Below are 16,776 nucleotides of genomic sequence, written 5' to 3' on the forward strand. Positions count from 1 at the left end.
AAAATCATGAACAGCTCATGGGTGTCCCTAAAGTTCTCTTGGAAGAGCTCTTTTTTTAAAACTCAGGTGTGCTGAAATGAAATATGGTTTACTTCAGCCTAAATAACAATGAGGTTGACATATACAGAGTGGAAAATTCAGACCCTTCCTACCCAAGGTGCAAGTGTGCAGTTTGTTCAAATTCAAACTCTGTCAAATACTCAGAATGAAAGTTTGGCAACAAAATAGGACATTTTCAGGTTTACCTGTTATTTTGGCTACAGGTGACCTAATTTCATCCCACTAGAGAGTTATTTTTCTCACCCAATTGCTTGTTTACTTTGGAGAGCCTACCTTCCTTCCTAGTTCATCTTTGTCAGATGCCTATTTCATTATCTGATGGTATCTCAGGACACCATCTGTCCAGCAGCTGAGCAGGATCTGAATGTTAATAAAATCCTTGGGTGAAGCAGAAATCTTGTGCATTTCCTCAACACTAACTTTAGTAATCCAAAATATGGATAGCTGCTCCCCTACTCTCAACATTTGTAACACTTAATTTGGAAATGGGGACTACTTAGATGCTGACCTTTAGGGCCTTCATGATCTGAACTCTGAGGCAAAGAGGCTGAAAGGAGTCTTCCCCTCTCAGCTGTGGAGGTGGTGTGAACAGGCAGTACAAAGGGAGGTGGCAAGTTTCTATTGTACATGGTAGATGGTTTTCATGAAGAGAATACGGATAAGGATGAGTCAGTGATGTTTTGGTTTTATCATGTTTTTTTGAGAAACCTACATGTACATACACAGATCACACATTTTTATATCATTTATTGACCCAAGGCCAAATTCTACTTGAATTTCTACATTTCTCTCCCTCTAATTGGTCTAGAAAAGCTATAGAATTGGAGAATAAAATATTACTTTTTCTAGATTCCTTCCTACATACCCCTTTGTACCTTGGGAAGATTTGAATATGATCAGGACAGGCTACGTCAATTAATGGGAAACAACATTCCTACTAACCTACAGCTGACATTACAATACACACTTCCAAAGCTATGGCCTGGCACAGGTAGAAGATATGAGATCTCACAGGCTTATCAGGCCACCATGGGACACCAGAAGACAGAGATACATTATTCTTTATCTCAAAAGACCTACAAACACCATTTTGATGAATCAAAAAGAACTCTTTGCCTTAAAATGTAAAATGAAACACAAATGTATTGATACATAGAAGACTGCGTTGTTACTGTCAGTGGTCAGGGAGGCTCTGAGAATTCCCAATTCTCCTTCTAAGTGACTTTTGGGAAGAACAAAAGGCAGATGTTCAGATGTCTTTGCTAAGGACAGGCAATTTTCTTCATGTCACGCAAGTCTTCTAAACCTTTAATTTACAAGCAGATCTTCTGAAGTTATTCTTCTATGCTAAAGAGGGTCAAATGGCCCAAACAGAAGCACACTGTGGCTTTCTGGTTTATTTTGCCCATCAGAGGCCTTGCTGTGATACTGAAGCAAGGCACGAGGCTTTCTTCTGTTCCATATTTTAGCTGAGAAGACATTTTCACCTTATCAAAAACTTTCAGCTATAATATGCTTGCTGCTTTACTTTTTATATATCTGCATTTTAGCAGATGTTTAGATGACTTGACAAGTACTTTTCATATTTAATGATTGGTCTTACAACTTGACCATCCATAAATTACTCTCCTAGACATACCCCTGTTCTGTGAAATAAAAAGGTTTTCCAAGAAGAGTTAATTATACCATTTCGTCAACAAAAAAGCAGACATATTTCTAAGGCCCTTCAATCATTACTATGGACCGTACAAAAAACACTTTATTTTATAAATAGGTGGGAAGAGATTTAACATTTACAGTGTGAGGTTTTGTTTGGGAGCATTCTTTTAAGTATTAACAATCATGGTGCACATTGTGGGCACAAAGTTTTACTTCAATTAAAAAAAAAACTGAACTGAATGTGAGTGGCTTTGGGCAGGACATGCACTTTTTAGTACTCTGCCGTCCCTTTCACTAGTTGTGACCTGCACACTGATATCACTTTGTGGTTTTGGACTCTTTGTTTCAGGAGACAGTCTTCCTGATTTATGAAATAAGTATTTATAATAACTTTTTATTCCCTTTTACTAAAAGCTGGAAGAGATAAAATCTTTGGTTTATGTGTATGGTTTTCTTATCTATACGTAAATAACACTGCCCTGTAGGAGACGACGGACACTTATTTTTTCAGTAGTCTTTCTCGTTTACTGAGTAGAATTTTTGTTGCCTTTTTTTTTTCTTCCTGGAAATAGCTCCATTTGAACAAAAATTCCTAGAAAACGAACAAGTCCTTCAAAGAAGCAGACAAAAGGACCTACAGTGTAACACTGCTCAGTTTCTAGTAACAGGAAATTCTGTTATGTTAGGGTTATGTTTAAGGAGAAAAGACAAAGGGTAAAATGGTCTTATTCTCACTGGCTTTATTTTGCCCAGAAAAAAAACAACAACAACAACAAACAAGATCAAATACTAGATAGGGTGCTTTCTTGAAAGCTGGTTGCAGTAATGTGCTTTGCACTAGAGGTGACTTTTGGCAACTCTTTGAAGTCCCCTTTCTCTGTCCCCAAATATATGTAGCTTCTTTTTTTCATAACAGAGTGGAAGACTGCACTAATTAAAGGGGTAGTGGTAAAACCTGGTTGAAATCTGCTGCTCTCTTTGTATTATTCTCAGGTCATGAGACAAATTCCCAGTTGGAAGACTGATTTCTGTGTTTGTGACCATGAACTTAAGTCTTCCTTCAGAGCTGGAGCACTGACCCCATAATGGAGAACAAAGAAAAAAAGTCTCCGTAACCTAAAAAGTTAATCCCCAACCAGCTACCATTCTCACTGAAGAAACTTTGGCTGTGTGTGCAAGAAATGAAGTCTATTCCAAAACAATTTAATACATACAAAACAATTTTAAGTCCTCCAATAACCACACTCTATTTGGAACAGCTAATTGACCATGAAGGGCTTCCCTCGTAGCTTAGTTGGTAAAGACACTACCTGCAGTGCAGGAGACCCGGGTTCGATTGCAACCCACTCCAGTGTTCTTGCCTGGAGAATCCCATGGACAGGGCAGTCTGACAGGCTATAGTCCATGGGGTTGCAAGAGTCGGGCATGACTTCACGACTAAACCACCAACACCAACTGACCATGAAAAATAACAATTACAAAACTGAGCTCATCCTGTTTCAACTTTACACTGGGAGAAAGGTCACTTGAGACCGAATAGGCCATTTCAGAACGGGCATTGTGACACCTATTTGGAGCTGCATGAGAATCTTGCACTGAGTTTTGCTTGCTCTAAGTGACCAATTAAGCTGATGCTCCTAGTGGACTAGGTCACAGCAAGAAAGGGGTAGAAGCAAACGGAGCATCTCCCTCACTGTCATGAACCCAGAGAGTAAAAAGTGAGGAAACCCTCTTTTGTCCACAGATTTACAAACAAATACAAAAAGAAAATAAATAATATTCTAAGACAGTACAAATGCAAATACGGTTCCCTTGTGTCAATTACATAAAGCATGCCTACATATATAGAATGGTAATTCTTCTTCATTCACAGACAGGACATATGGCAGTGCACTATTCAAAATGCTTTGATAATCCTAATTTTTGTTTCTGCTGCTGAGAGATTATGAAAGGAACTGCATTTGCAATTTATTAAATACTTCCAGGAATGAACAGTTCACTTTGTTTGGGACTTGTAGTTTTGAGTAATTAATCATCCATGGCACAAGCGCCAGTGAGGAGATACCCGTTGGTACCACTGGTCCCATTGGTGGTGGTCGCAGTATGGGAGTTCTTTCCTGGAGGTTCCGAGTCCTCCTCATCTGAGCTAGACTCAATATCACTTCGATCATCCTTGGACACCTGCGGAACACAAGAAGGTGAGTGCAATCGGCTCTGAAGAAATCATAAAGGTATAGCATGCTCAGAAGTACATGCAATCATACATAAAGGAAAACATCTAAGTATTTAAAAAGTCAAACAGGATAGGAACATTGCCAGAGTAATACATTCCTTTTCATTGGAGATAGAACAAAGTCAGTGATCAAGGAACGTAGGTGGACTTAGGCATCACAGGGGGTTAGCCTTGCTGATTTCCTTAAGTTACCTTTGGATATTTAGAATGTACTAGACCATGAACCCCACTCTTACTGGCAAAGTAGCATACCATACTACTAGAATGGCACTGTAGGAATTTGGTACAAATGGAACTATTTATTCTTTGATGATCACATTCTCTTTGAGAATCCTTTAGAGTCAGCTCTCAGTTACACTAATGGAGATATTTATTAGCTCTGATCATTAAAACATCATTCTTATTTGGCTTTCTAATGTATTCTTGTATGATTTAATTTGTCTTTCTGTCTGCTAGAATTAAGTAGGAATTTTGTTTTATATACAACATAACAACTAATGGCAGCAGGAGGCATTTGGGGTACTTGCTGGGGAAGGAATTGTTTAAAATATTTCCCAAGAAAAATCTAGTGACTGGATCATCATGAATTGACTCCCATCATCATGACTTGACTCCCATCATTCCAAAGTTCTTTCATCCTCCATTCAGACTCATCCAATCATGAGGATGACTTGGCGTCAGGATATAAGTCTATACATTTCCATAAAGAATGAAAAAAAAACCATATGGTCTCATAAGGAGGTAACGTAGGAAGAAATTAAGGAAATACTCTACTGCTTTTAAATTAAAATCGTTTGTACCTCCTACTTTATACCTACAAACATAGTGAACATTTATCCCAACAGGCCTTAACACCCCTGAGTAACTGAGTGGCAACAGGGACCTGGTGGCTTGTTTGGCTTCAAAGAATGTTTCCCAATCTAGCCCCTTTTGATTCTCTAAGGGCTGGGCTGAAAAGCTGGCAGAGTCTCCTGGGAAGCATTTCAGAATGAACTGAGGGATTTCCTACATCTCATTCTCTCTGTGTCACTGCTACCCTCCAACTGGAGAACGCTGGAACCCACTGCACTGCCAACCTGAGAAGCCCCCATTCCTGCAGGACAATTATCACCTCCATCAGGTGGGGTGGGTTTGGGAGAAGGTGAGAACTGAGCACTGCTGCTCCAGCCTAAGCAGAGATGATTGAGTAAATATGTAAAAATGGATCTCACTCTAATGGCCCTTGAGATGAGACTTAGCTCACAAGGACCATCTCCAAGAAGATTTAGATACTGAAACACCGAAAGGACTGGATTATAAGGATACTTTAACTTAAAAATAAAAGATGGGTCACAAAGACAGCATTAGAATAAAAGCTCCACTACATTTAGCAATCCATTAGTCGTAAATTAAGCTGCTAATGGGAAAGAAAACTCCAGTTTCAAAGAGTGATTAATTTACATTTGCATGCTTAGTAAGATTATTTTTAATTGCATTTGGAAAAAAATTTATACTTAAGTTACCTTCAAAGAAAGGAACAGTTTAGAGTATCTTAAAATAACGCACAGGAATATAAAGCCCATGACTTGTGGCTAAAAGTTTGAAGCCTGAGATCGGGAATAAAATTGATTGCCTCCTTGAAAAGCTGAAGGAGTAAGCTAGAGAGAAGACAATATACCTGGTAGAAATAGCAGTGCAATAAGGCCACAAATTATCTAATCTATGGCCCCCATGCATTTTCAGTTACCATTATCATATTGACGGTATTGTGCAATTTGTATGCAAATGAGGACAGGAGAGGCTTTTTGTTGTTTTTGTTAGTAGAAATACATGCTCATTTTAGAGTAGGAGGTCATAGAGAAAGAGATAAACTTTTGCTTCTAAACAATTCATTGCTCTAATTATTTTCGATTAACATAGGAGATGATGCCAAGTATAGGCTTCATACTATGTGGCTCGATGCCCCGAGCCCCCGTGGCAGGTGCTTACGGAGGACAAAGTGGTCAGGTGCTGTCCTGCAGCCCAGGGCAGTCTTGGCAAAGAGCTGATGCTCAGACCTCCCTGCTGGACCATGCTGATCCTCTCCTGAACTTAGTTCTGCTTCTCCTACTTCACTTTAGTCTATTTCTGTTTTTCAACCAATGTTGAGCACCAGTGAAAGAAATCCACTTCTTTCTCTATTGGATCATGCAAATTTTAGCAGAATGCAGGCTCACACAAAAGGGCACTAACTGAGCTGTCCCTAGCATCCCTCACAGCTGGTGGGAGCCACACCTTGGTTAGAGCCTCGAGGCAGTGTCAACAGATTAGACAGAACAATATGCATGGAGGCAAAAGCACCAGAGTGTTGCTCCAAAGGCTAACGTGGAGGCCAGGATGGAGAGAGAGAGGGGTGAGAAACTTACATGTAAAGGGTTCCACTTCCCAGACTTCCAGGTGGGCAGAAGGAAGAGAACAAACAACGAAAGTAAGAAAATGTTGCAGAGAATGTTCCAGAAAAGTCACTGCTCTACACAGAGGGGTTGAGGCCCAGGATGCTTTATTATGAGCCCCATTTTTAACCAAAGAGATTTAACTAAATATTTACTGGCAAGTTATAAATGGTCAGAATGCATCAAGTAACACTTCTGATAAAAGAGTTATTAAATTTCTGTTTAATATAAGTATCATCAGAGAAGGACCAAAGGAGATAGAGAAAGGGAGAACAGGAACACAGTCAATAATGTATTTCCATGAATCTAAAATTATGAATGCAGATCGTTCAGCAAAGCAATGCAGATCACTCAGCAAAGCAATACTACATGTAAAAAAATCACTAAGAGAAAATGAAAACTTGTATTATGTTTCCAAGAGGTTATGCTAAACTTTGAAGGAGAAAAAGCAGTTTTGATGAAATTCTAAATAATAAATAATGTTCTTGGTGATTCAGAAGAACCCCAAACCATAATTTTCTGTGACATATTAGAAAGGGTGAGTGTTATCTTACCTTGCCTTTTGAAATAGCTTTGCAAGCTATTTTTACGATCAAGTAAGACCAGAAGCAGTTCAAGCCTTGTATTACCAACAGCAGTAGGTTAAAAACCCACCAGGAAGGGTAAGGTCCAACAATCTCCCAACTTTCAAATAATGTGGTATTTAACACCCTAAGGAAAAGGAGAAAGTAATCATTGAACACAACTTTTCGCTGCCTTCAAAGGAACTCTAGCTACTGCAAAGAAGCATGAAGCCACTGATACCCACTGACTGCTCCCTTGCAAGGATGGTCTGGAAGCTAAGTACTTCACCTAAGAGTCATCACCTATTCCACCAGTGGCATCACATTCCTTAGGATTCTAGCTTGAATAGTGTAGTTAGGTTCCCCTTCACTTTTGTTGTCATTTCTTCCATTAATTTTCATCACAGGTTTTGATTGATTCTATTTCTCATTACTTGTTAAAAGGCCTGTACTGTCCTTGTTGCTTTGCGTCTTTAAGTAAGTGTGAGGAACATCATTTAGTAACATTACATTGCAAGAAAAAAGGAGCAATTAATTTCAGAAACACCAGTGAAGTTTAAACTACATGCCTAGCATAGTGAGAGTTGGCATATACATAAGACCTAACCCCTGTCCTCAAGTGGTTTATAGCCTCAAAGGAGAGCCTTAATTTTGGGCTGGGTCCATATTTTGTAAGCCTTTTCCTGGTAAAGAACTGGAAACTGAAAGATATTATACGGAAGTGATGTCTTGAGATGAGTGTTGGAAGGATTTTGTAAAAAATTATTAGAATATACCGAGTATACTTAGTTTTAAGAGTATGTACTTAAGGCAGGCAGAAGTGTCTGAAGTAATTGCTTCTCTCTGTTATCCACCATCAGGACTAGGACGGAGCAGCCACGTGGGGCAGATCAAGGATACAGGATGGTGGTCTCAGCGCGTCACACTCACCCCTGCTGTGTCTACTCCTAAGCCGTCAGAAGGTGATTTTTGCCTTCTGGACTCATAGTGCTGCCACACAGAAGCTCAGCAGTCACAGATTTTGGATTATTCCACTTCCTTGCCTTCCTCCTGAGTGCTGGGCTGGTTTGGAGATCTCAGTGGGTTAACAAAACTCATCTAAGTGTATTTCCACCAACTGTCACTGCAGTGCTTTGCCAGGACCCTACAGGAGAGGTTAGGTGGACGGCACTTGTTGACTAAGGGAGAAGGATGGAAAACTCTTGAATGCAAGACCACTCGTGCAAGAGCAGAAGGCATATATACAGAGCATTTTAATATAGGAGTGTGATGACTGCTTTGAAAAAAGTTAAGAAGAGTACTTAGTAAATTCACAAAGGGAAAAACAAACTGAGTTAAGAGATCAAGAAAAAATGGAGAATGAATACTAGAAAAACAGGTCTATGTCCAGTTCCACTAACCTGCATTCAACAGACCAGAATGAGACAGAGTGTGACTCTCATCCTGCCATGCTAGTTACCTCTCAAGAACAATGCTCAACACACGTGAATGTTAAAATCCTAAAATTGAGAGTATGGAATTTAATTTGACAATTCATTAAGAGTATATTACTCTATGATATAATAGTAGTATTCATTCTGGTGGAAGAGGACCAACATTAGGAAATCTATTAATAAAATTATCACACATCCATAGGCCAAATCGGTACAAACCTAATTATTTCAACTGCACTAAGAGACATTTGGCAATGTTCAATTCCCCATTGCTGATATTTAAAATCTGGAACTCAAAGTACTTAATATGATTTTTATTCAATTCAACTCAGCAGTGGTCATAATATCAGAGTTATTGACTTTATAATCAGGAACAGTCAGCATCACCATTATTATTTAACCCTATTCTGGAGGTTCCAGCTATAAAGTATGGTAGAAATAATAGGCATTACATTTCTATAACAGCAAACAATGAAAATTTCCAATAACAGAGTGGTTAAAAATTATAAAGAAATTCTAGAAATTATTAAGTCACTCAAAGTGGTAAATATGTTTCAAGACTTTCTTTCAGTAGATAAAAATCATAATATCCCAACTCCATAAGATAAATATATATTTGTGTATACACACAGAGAAAATGAAGAGAATTATAATTCATCGGAAGATATTAATCAAAGCCATGTTGGACTTTCTTTGGTGGACTGGGGAATTTTGCATTTTCTTTAAAAAATTTATTTATTTATTTAGGCTGTGCTGGGCCTTTGCTGCTGCTCGGGTTTTTCTCTAGTTGACGCAAGCGAGGGCTACTCTCTAGTAGCAGCGAGAGGGCTCCTCTTGTTGCAGAGCCTGGGCTTGCTTGCGCGCGGACTCCAGTAGTTGCAGCACGTGGGCTCAGGAATTGCAGTTTCTGAGCTCCAGAGCACAGGCTCAGTAATCGCGGCGCATGGGCTCAGCTGCTCTTCGGCATGTGGGATCTTCCCGGATCAGAGACTGAATCCGTGTCTCCTACACTGGCAGGTGGATTCCTTGCCACTGAGCCACCAGGGAAACCCTGTATTTTCTTCTTTACATTCTTCACTTTTCCAAATCCATCACCAATAATTAGGAAAAAAACACAAGTTTTTTGTAAAAAGGAATAAGTTAGGATAATGCCTGTAAAGAGGCAGCCATCTCTTTTTACACCAGGTTGCGGGCCCCAGGACAACAGGTCTAAACAAAGTTCAACTCCTGGTTAGTGAGAGAGGACTCCTACATCTCAATTTTTTCTATCTCCAGCACCTTGCAAAATACTGGGGAGTGATTTGCTTACTGGACCTGCTGGCTGAAAGACCGTGTGTTTGTTCAGTAATCAAATAGACAGATATGCACAAGACAGCTCTGGAATAATCACAATAGTTTTCTTTCAGAACCAGCTCTGCTTCTTGACATAGTAAACATATTGACCTTCAGAGGGAATTTAGTTTCATTTGAACAAAAAGAGGTCTTGTAGAAATGGCAACAATGACTGTGTGATGCTACGTATTGTAAATTAGCCTTTGCTGAATTATGGGTTTGAAAGCCTTTCTCACCATTATAGTTTGTTTGGCTTATTATGAACAGAGTGTCATGCAGTCGCTGGTGACATGATATCCACATTAATTTTGGAAATGCTGCATCAGAATTCATAGGCTTTGCCATGACAGTCAGTGGCATCTCTGAGATTCCGCTCAGAAGTAATGGATTTCTTTGAAAATTGACTTGGCTGCCTGCAGAGACACTTGGGAAAATACAATCAGTGCACCAAATGGATTTATCTCTCAGTGAGAAGCTGGGGAAGAAAAACAACATATGAGGAACTGGGACTGAGGAGAGAGATATTATGCCACCTGGATTCCGAAAAACAGTGAACCCAGGAAACAGAGCCTCTGTTTAGCCACCAAATGTTTCTCATGAGAACACTGTCCCCTTTGGGGCAAACTATTAAAATGGTGATTATAGGATTTTGCCCTTTCCCAGAGGTTAGGGTTGCTGCTGCTGCTAAGTCGCTTCAGTAGTGTCGGACTCTGTGCGACCCCATAGACGGCAGCCCACCAGGCTCCCCCATCCCTGGGATTCTCCAGGCAAGAACACTGGAGTGGGTTGCCATTTCCTTCTCCAACGCACGAAAGTGAAAAGTGAAAGGGAAGTCGCTCAGTCGTGTCCGACTCTAGCGACCCCATGGACTGCAGCCCACCAGGCTCCTCTGTCCATGGGATTTTCCAGGCAAGAGTACTGGAGTGGGGTGCCATTGCCTTCTCCGAGGTTAGGGTTAGGAGTGTCTATTTAATGATGTCATTACAAATCTATGGTGACAGGTCTCTGAAGAGCGGTTATATCTGAGGGAGGGCTAATGGAGGGACAAGGAGGGAGGCGGCTGGGATGCTGGAAACATCCTTGATCTTGATTCAGGTGGTAATTATGAAGGCTATTTAAACGCAAAATTTTACAAATGTATCAAGTTATATATTGAAGATCTATGTAGTACATTGTGAACATTATATCTCCATCAACTAAAACATGAAAAAGTACTCTTGGGCCAAACACTGCCAATTTGCAACCTCTGGGTTGCATAGTTACTATAATATCAGTATTTCTACCTGCCCCCCACGGCCCCGTGCCACCACCTAATATAAATTCACCTATGGCTTCTGAGAAAACAGATTGTTTTCCTTTCCCTCAAATAGCCTACAGCATCAAACCTCCTGTTGCTCTAATCAAGTGGTGGAGAGTTTGGAGACACCAGGGACCAGAAAAGGCCATTTTCCTTTTCAGTAAGGTTAGGCTCACTTAACCACTAGATGGCGCCTCACGCATGTACAAAATGTGCTCAAGTAGGTCCATTCTGCCAGAACCTTGTGCCATAGTCTGGGTCCCAGGCAAAAAAATCACTCCATCATCAGGTAACACCTTCCTAAGAATCTCTCCAAACAATGGAATCAAGAGTCCCAGGCCCTTCTGTGCTTCTTTCTTCCTGCATAATTCCCACTAGAAATGATGCCTGCAAGGCAAAGCTCCAAGCAGTTCACTGGTGATGTGAAGACGTACAAGTTGCCACCCCAATAGTTTAGCTTTGATGGGGTATTTTAATGGCTTTTTAATGAATCATGAGAATTTAGTCTGACTGTGACCTATAGTTACCTTTGCTCATGCGTTCCTTTTATGGATTCTTCATATTAAATTTGATTATTTCAGAAATATGTATATACAGGCTACGTGGGGATTGTGGGGGAGGGGAATATACACATTTGTACAGAAAATTTTACCTTTTTTTTAAGCAAAGCAAACTCGGAGTCGTCTCATTTCAATCCTATATTTAAGGCCTGACTCATTTATATTCTAAACTGCCAGTGTGACTTCTGCTTTCCCCTTAAACCTCAAAATTTCGAACATTTCCTACTGTCAGAGAGCACAGTGTCAAAAGATCTCCACTGATATCTCATTCAGAAAAGCTATAACCAGTGCCTTTCCCCCATTCTTATCATGACTGCCAACTCAAGAGTTTAGGTTTACATGCAAAGTTATGCAAAGTTAGATAAACATCCTTACTTTCCACTCCATGTATCTTACTTTTAAAATATCCCACTGATCTAGAGGCAGGACCACATATTAATGGTTGGAATATTAAAGATGACAGAGGCCCGAGTTCTTTCACTATATGAATGAAGTTATAGGTGGGTGATTACGATGAGGCCATGGTAAGTAACCATAAGCTTTGCCTGCTCCCTGCCCCCTGCTACCTCCACCGAAAAGCTCCATCTGAGCCTTGGGTTGTGTGTTTCTAGAACGGTCTATATAAAAACCACAATAATTAGAGGGGCTTCCCAGGTGGAACTCGTGGTAAAGAACCTGCCTGCCAACGCAGGAGACGTAAGAGATGCAGGTTTGATCCCTGGGTTGGGAAGGTCCCTTGGAGGAGGGCATGGCAACCCACTCTAGCATTCTTGCCTGGAGAATCCCACAGACAGAGGAGCCAGGCGGGCTACAGTCCAGAGGGTTGCAAAGAGCCAGAGGCCACTGAAGCAACATGGCATGAACACACATACTCAAATATCCAAAGAGGGTCAAGACTGCTTCTCAGGGAGAATCAGGTTCAGGGCCTCACGCTGGGGATTGCTGCATTAAGCCAGTGGGGGTAGACTAGAAAGGGAAACTTGTTTTACAGTCAGAATTAAGGTGTTCTTTACTTTAGAGCTTTGAAAGCTTTGACTTTGCTTTCTCAGAGAGACTGCAGTATATTTCAGGATGTGTGCGTCTCTGGCATTTATTTTCATTCGACCTACATGAAACATAAAAGAAAAGTAGATTCTACCTGAAACTTATCCATAATCTACTGGCATGTTTTGCTCATTTTAAAGTAGATGCTAGTAGAAAAGCATTTATAATGTACTCTCAACAGAAACCATGAACACAATACCTGAAAAAGGAGTCGGGTAGTTAATTCACTGTGATAAGAAATCCTCTTTGTCCTGGGTTTCCTAAGGCAATAAAAACCCCAGGCCTAAAGAACAATTTAGTCAAGTGTTGGGTAGTCAAGGCTGCTACATGACTGAAAAACTCACTCTCAATTTTCTTTTAACAAGATGGCCCCACCCGCAGCTTGGGTTTCTCCACAGCACTGGTATGGGTCAGCAAGATCTCTTTTAGGAGGACAGCTTCTGGGTGGCTCGCAGCTTGGGTGCCTAATTATCTCAAATAATAGATACACGAAGTCTGTAGCAGACATAGGAGTGATTTCTCTCTCCTTGATAGGAAGCGAAACTTGAACATGGAGGGACCATCTGTCTTTCCTCTAGCAATGGGCATATCAGTTCTGTCGTATTCTATCCAAGTAAGACATGGGATCAATTCGTTTATTTTTATTTTTAGGTCATAGGCTGGTCAGACTTAGACACTAATCCCTTATAACACAGCACGCTTGTCTCTGGTGACTTCCTTGCCAAGGTGGATGTTTTTCTCAAAATTAGTCATTGCCCTCTTGCTGCCCCATTTGCCGTCTGTCCGCCTGAGTTCCCAACTCCTTCACTGCCTGGTCTGCCTTTCTGTGTTCCTGACCTCCCAACCTGAGTTTCTCTATCTTAGAACATGTCCATCAAGCTGTATCCTGATTCTTACATGCCTGCTTTCAACCCTCTGCCTACTTCTTAGTTACCTACATGACCCTATAACAGACTACTCTGGTTCCCAATAACTGCTCTTTATTAAATAGTTAGCACGTGTTGAGCACTGGCCCAAACATGATAAATACATGCACTATGCTTAGTTGCTCAGTCGTGTCCGACTCTTTGCGACCTCATGGACTGTAGCCCGCCAGGCTCCTCTGTCCATGGGGATTCTCCAGGCAAGAATACGGGAAGATCCCAGGGGATCTTCCCAACCCAGGGATCAAACCGAGGTCTCCTGCATTGCAGGCAGATTCTTTACTGTCTGAGCCACCAGGGAAGCCCATGGATACTGGAGTGGGTGGCCTATTCCTTCTCCAGGGGATTTTCCTGACCCAGGAAATCGAACCAAGGTCTCCTGCATTGCAGGCAGACTCTTTACCAGCTGAGCTACCAGAGAAGCCTGTTATTTACATGATTCTTTCAAAAACTCACACAGTAGAAATCCCATATAGTAGAATACTTACACTAGCTAACATTTACTCTTAACTATGTGTTAGGTACTGGGCTCAGGTTTTACATGCTTTAACTCATTAAACCCTCATGAAATAAACCTTATGGATAAATCCTATTTTTTCAAAGTAGGTACTATTATATCTATTTTACAGTTGAAGAAACTTAAGCACAGGTTTGTCTGTATACCCAACACTACCCCCTCACTGTGGGGTATACATATTAGTGAGCCTCAAAGAACTCATAATTAAGTTGAGGAGCTGGGGTTGGAATATAAATTGGCATATTGTATTTGGTGGATAATGCTACCACATGTATCAAAATGTTCATATCTACTGAGGCTGTGAATCTATTTCCAAACCTTTGTCCTAAGGAAGAGTTTCAGGGATTTATAAGACTTAGCCGTAAGGATATTCATTTAAATATTATTTATAGCAGCAAGTTACTTGAAATATCCTAGATAATGTCTAAAAATAGAGTACTTATGAATAAACAATGATCTTCTCATAAGATGAAATATTCATAGCTAATAAAATTATGTTATAGAAGAATATTTAATGAAATGGCAAAAAGTTTATGGTACAATGTTAAATGAGAAAAACAAAGCTATAAAACAGTATGTGCAGAATGAGCCCATTTTGGTAAAGAAGATGTAATTTTAAGCAAATAAAATGTTAGAAACAAAGATATCAAATTATGAACAGCAGTTATTTCAGAACTATGGGACTTTTCTTTTCTTTGTGGTGTTTCATATTCCATGACATTTCTATAATGAAATTTAACTACAACATGTATATAATTCCATAAATAAATATCAGTTTAAGTTAAAACTTGAGGCAATCCAGTGAGAACGGTAATTGATTGCTGTTGTTGCTGTTCAGTTGCTAAGCTGTGTCTGACTCTGTGACCGCCTGGAATGCAGCACGCCAGGCTCCTCTGTCCTCCACTATCTCCCAGAGTTTGCTCAAATGCATGTCCATCGAGTTAGTGATGCAAATGATCTCATCCTCTGCCCCCCCTTTCTCCTTTTGCCTTCAATAGCTAAGTGCTATCCAAAGCCTCTGAAGGTCTATCTAGGGCAAAGAAGGTAACAAATTTTTGTAGAGGTGGATGGATTTCCTGAAAGCCACCTCCTCCAAGTCTCAGAGCTGCAGAGGGGCAGCCCAGCTTGGCTGGGGTGGGGGGGGGTTGTTCTCCCTGAAGTCCCAGCTTCCTGCTCTGGATGGGGAGATGGTGACTGACAGCAATTATCTGTGGTCACACCAGCTGGTCGCCCTGTTCCTGCAGGCAGGCAGGTTTTATATGAGTGGGGTGGGGGTGGCTGGCTCCTGGGAGGGCTGAGGAGAGCTGCTCACAGGGCAGAGCAGGGCATCCAGTGGTGGCGAAGCCTCTGCCTCTCTGGGATAAGTCTGTTCACAGTGCGGCCTCCAAAGGCGGAAGCTTTTATTTCCTCTGAACAAAAGCAGCAGCTCGCTAAATTCAACCGTGGTTATGGGTGTGGAGATTTCTGAGATGGCAGAGAGGCCAACTGAACACACGTCCTAAGCACATTTGACTTGATCACTTTTGTCCCTGGAACAGGGGTTTGTTGGCCTGTTTGGGGCTGTTTTCATCAGAGTTCCCGGGATTTAGAGCTAATAACCGGCCTAAGTACTGTGAGACCCACCTGGTCTCTGTACTCTCCTTCTGTTACTTTCTTATTTCATGATTTTGTGAAAGAAATGCCTCTGCAAGATATAAGAGACAGCTTCCGAAAACTATGGGTGCAACACCTGCAAATCTTGTCTTTGGGGGCAGGAAGAAATGGAAAGAGGATGGGGAAAGGGGGTAGAGAGAGAGAAGGCGATGTGGGGATGGGAAATGGGCAGACAAACCAAGGAAGAGACAGGAGGCCTGCTTCCCTGGGGCCGTGCTCCAGCCTGGATCTTGAATCAGGACCAGGCCTTGCACAAACTCAGCGTGACATTTAATACCACCCTGTTCCTGGGATTAAATGTCACACTAATAAAAAGAGAGCCGCAACACAAACAGTTGTGCCCTGGAAGTGGAGAGGGGAGAGGCTGTGCAAAGCTCAGGGCATGAAACTGAGCTGCTTCCACCTGTAACTGCCTGCTGCAAATCTGCCCAGTGTGATTCATTTGCTGGCAAATTCAGCGCAGGTGTGTATTCTAACCTAGAGCCCCCCACCCCAGCATCTGACTCAGGTGGTTCCAGGATGGCTGCTCAGCCAGGGTGTGCAGTTTCAGGACAGCAAAGAGTTCTTCTGCAGAAATCCCAACTGAAGATAGATCAAGGTAGTGGCCCTTGGACAAGTGGTTTTATTTGTTAAAGCTCATCTTTGAATACTTTAAAGGCTAAAACTCCAATACTTTGGCCACCTGATGCGAAGAGCCCATTTACTGGGAAAGACCCTGATGCTGGGAAAGATTGAGGGCAGGAGGCGAAGGGGGCGACAGAGGATGAGAAGGTTGGATGGCATCACCGACTCAATGGACATAAGTTTGAGCAAACTCTGGGAGACAGTGAAGGACAGGGAAGCCTGGAGTGCTTCAGCCCATGGGGTCGCAAAGAGTAGGACACGACTGAGTGACTCAACAGCAACAACACAGTTTCCTGGGGGCTTCATCTAAAAACCAAAAAAAAAAAAAAAAACAAAACCGGCAGGACAAGATACTCTGCTCCTACTAGTTAGAGTGTGCGTGTGTGAGTGTGTGTGTGCGTGTGCACTCAGATGAGTCTGACTGCGGAGCCCATGGGCTGTAGGTAGCCTGCCAGGCGCCTCTGTCC

General features: G+C 41.5%; 1 protein-coding gene across 3 annotated transcripts in view; it reads right to left on the minus strand.

Moving 5' to 3' along the window:
• Positions 1 to 2,439: 2,439 nt before the first annotated feature.
• CERS6 (ceramide synthase 6) overlaps positions 2,440 to 16,776 on the minus strand; it is a 349,400-nt gene continuing 335,063 nt past the window's right edge. The window contains exons 9-11 of one of the 3 annotated variants that reach the window (XM_069577320.1): positions 6,918 to 7,074; positions 6,337 to 6,360; positions 2,440 to 3,900 (exon numbers count right to left, since the gene is read on the minus strand). In XM_069577320.1, coding sequence (XP_069433421.1) covers positions 3,748 to 3,900; positions 6,337 to 6,360; positions 6,918 to 7,074 — 334 coding nt within the window. In that variant the 3' untranslated portion in view covers positions 2,440 to 3,747. The remainder of the gene's footprint in view (positions 3,901 to 6,336; positions 6,361 to 6,917; positions 7,075 to 16,776) is intronic. The other 2 variants (XM_069577321.1, XM_069577322.1) reach the window with 2 other exon arrangements.

Source organism: Ovis canadensis, chromosome 2 (genome assembly GCF_042477335.2).
Source record: "Ovis canadensis isolate MfBH-ARS-UI-01 breed Bighorn chromosome 2, ARS-UI_OviCan_v2, whole genome shotgun sequence".
Lineage (NCBI taxonomy): Eukaryota > Metazoa > Chordata > Mammalia > Artiodactyla > Bovidae > Ovis > Ovis canadensis.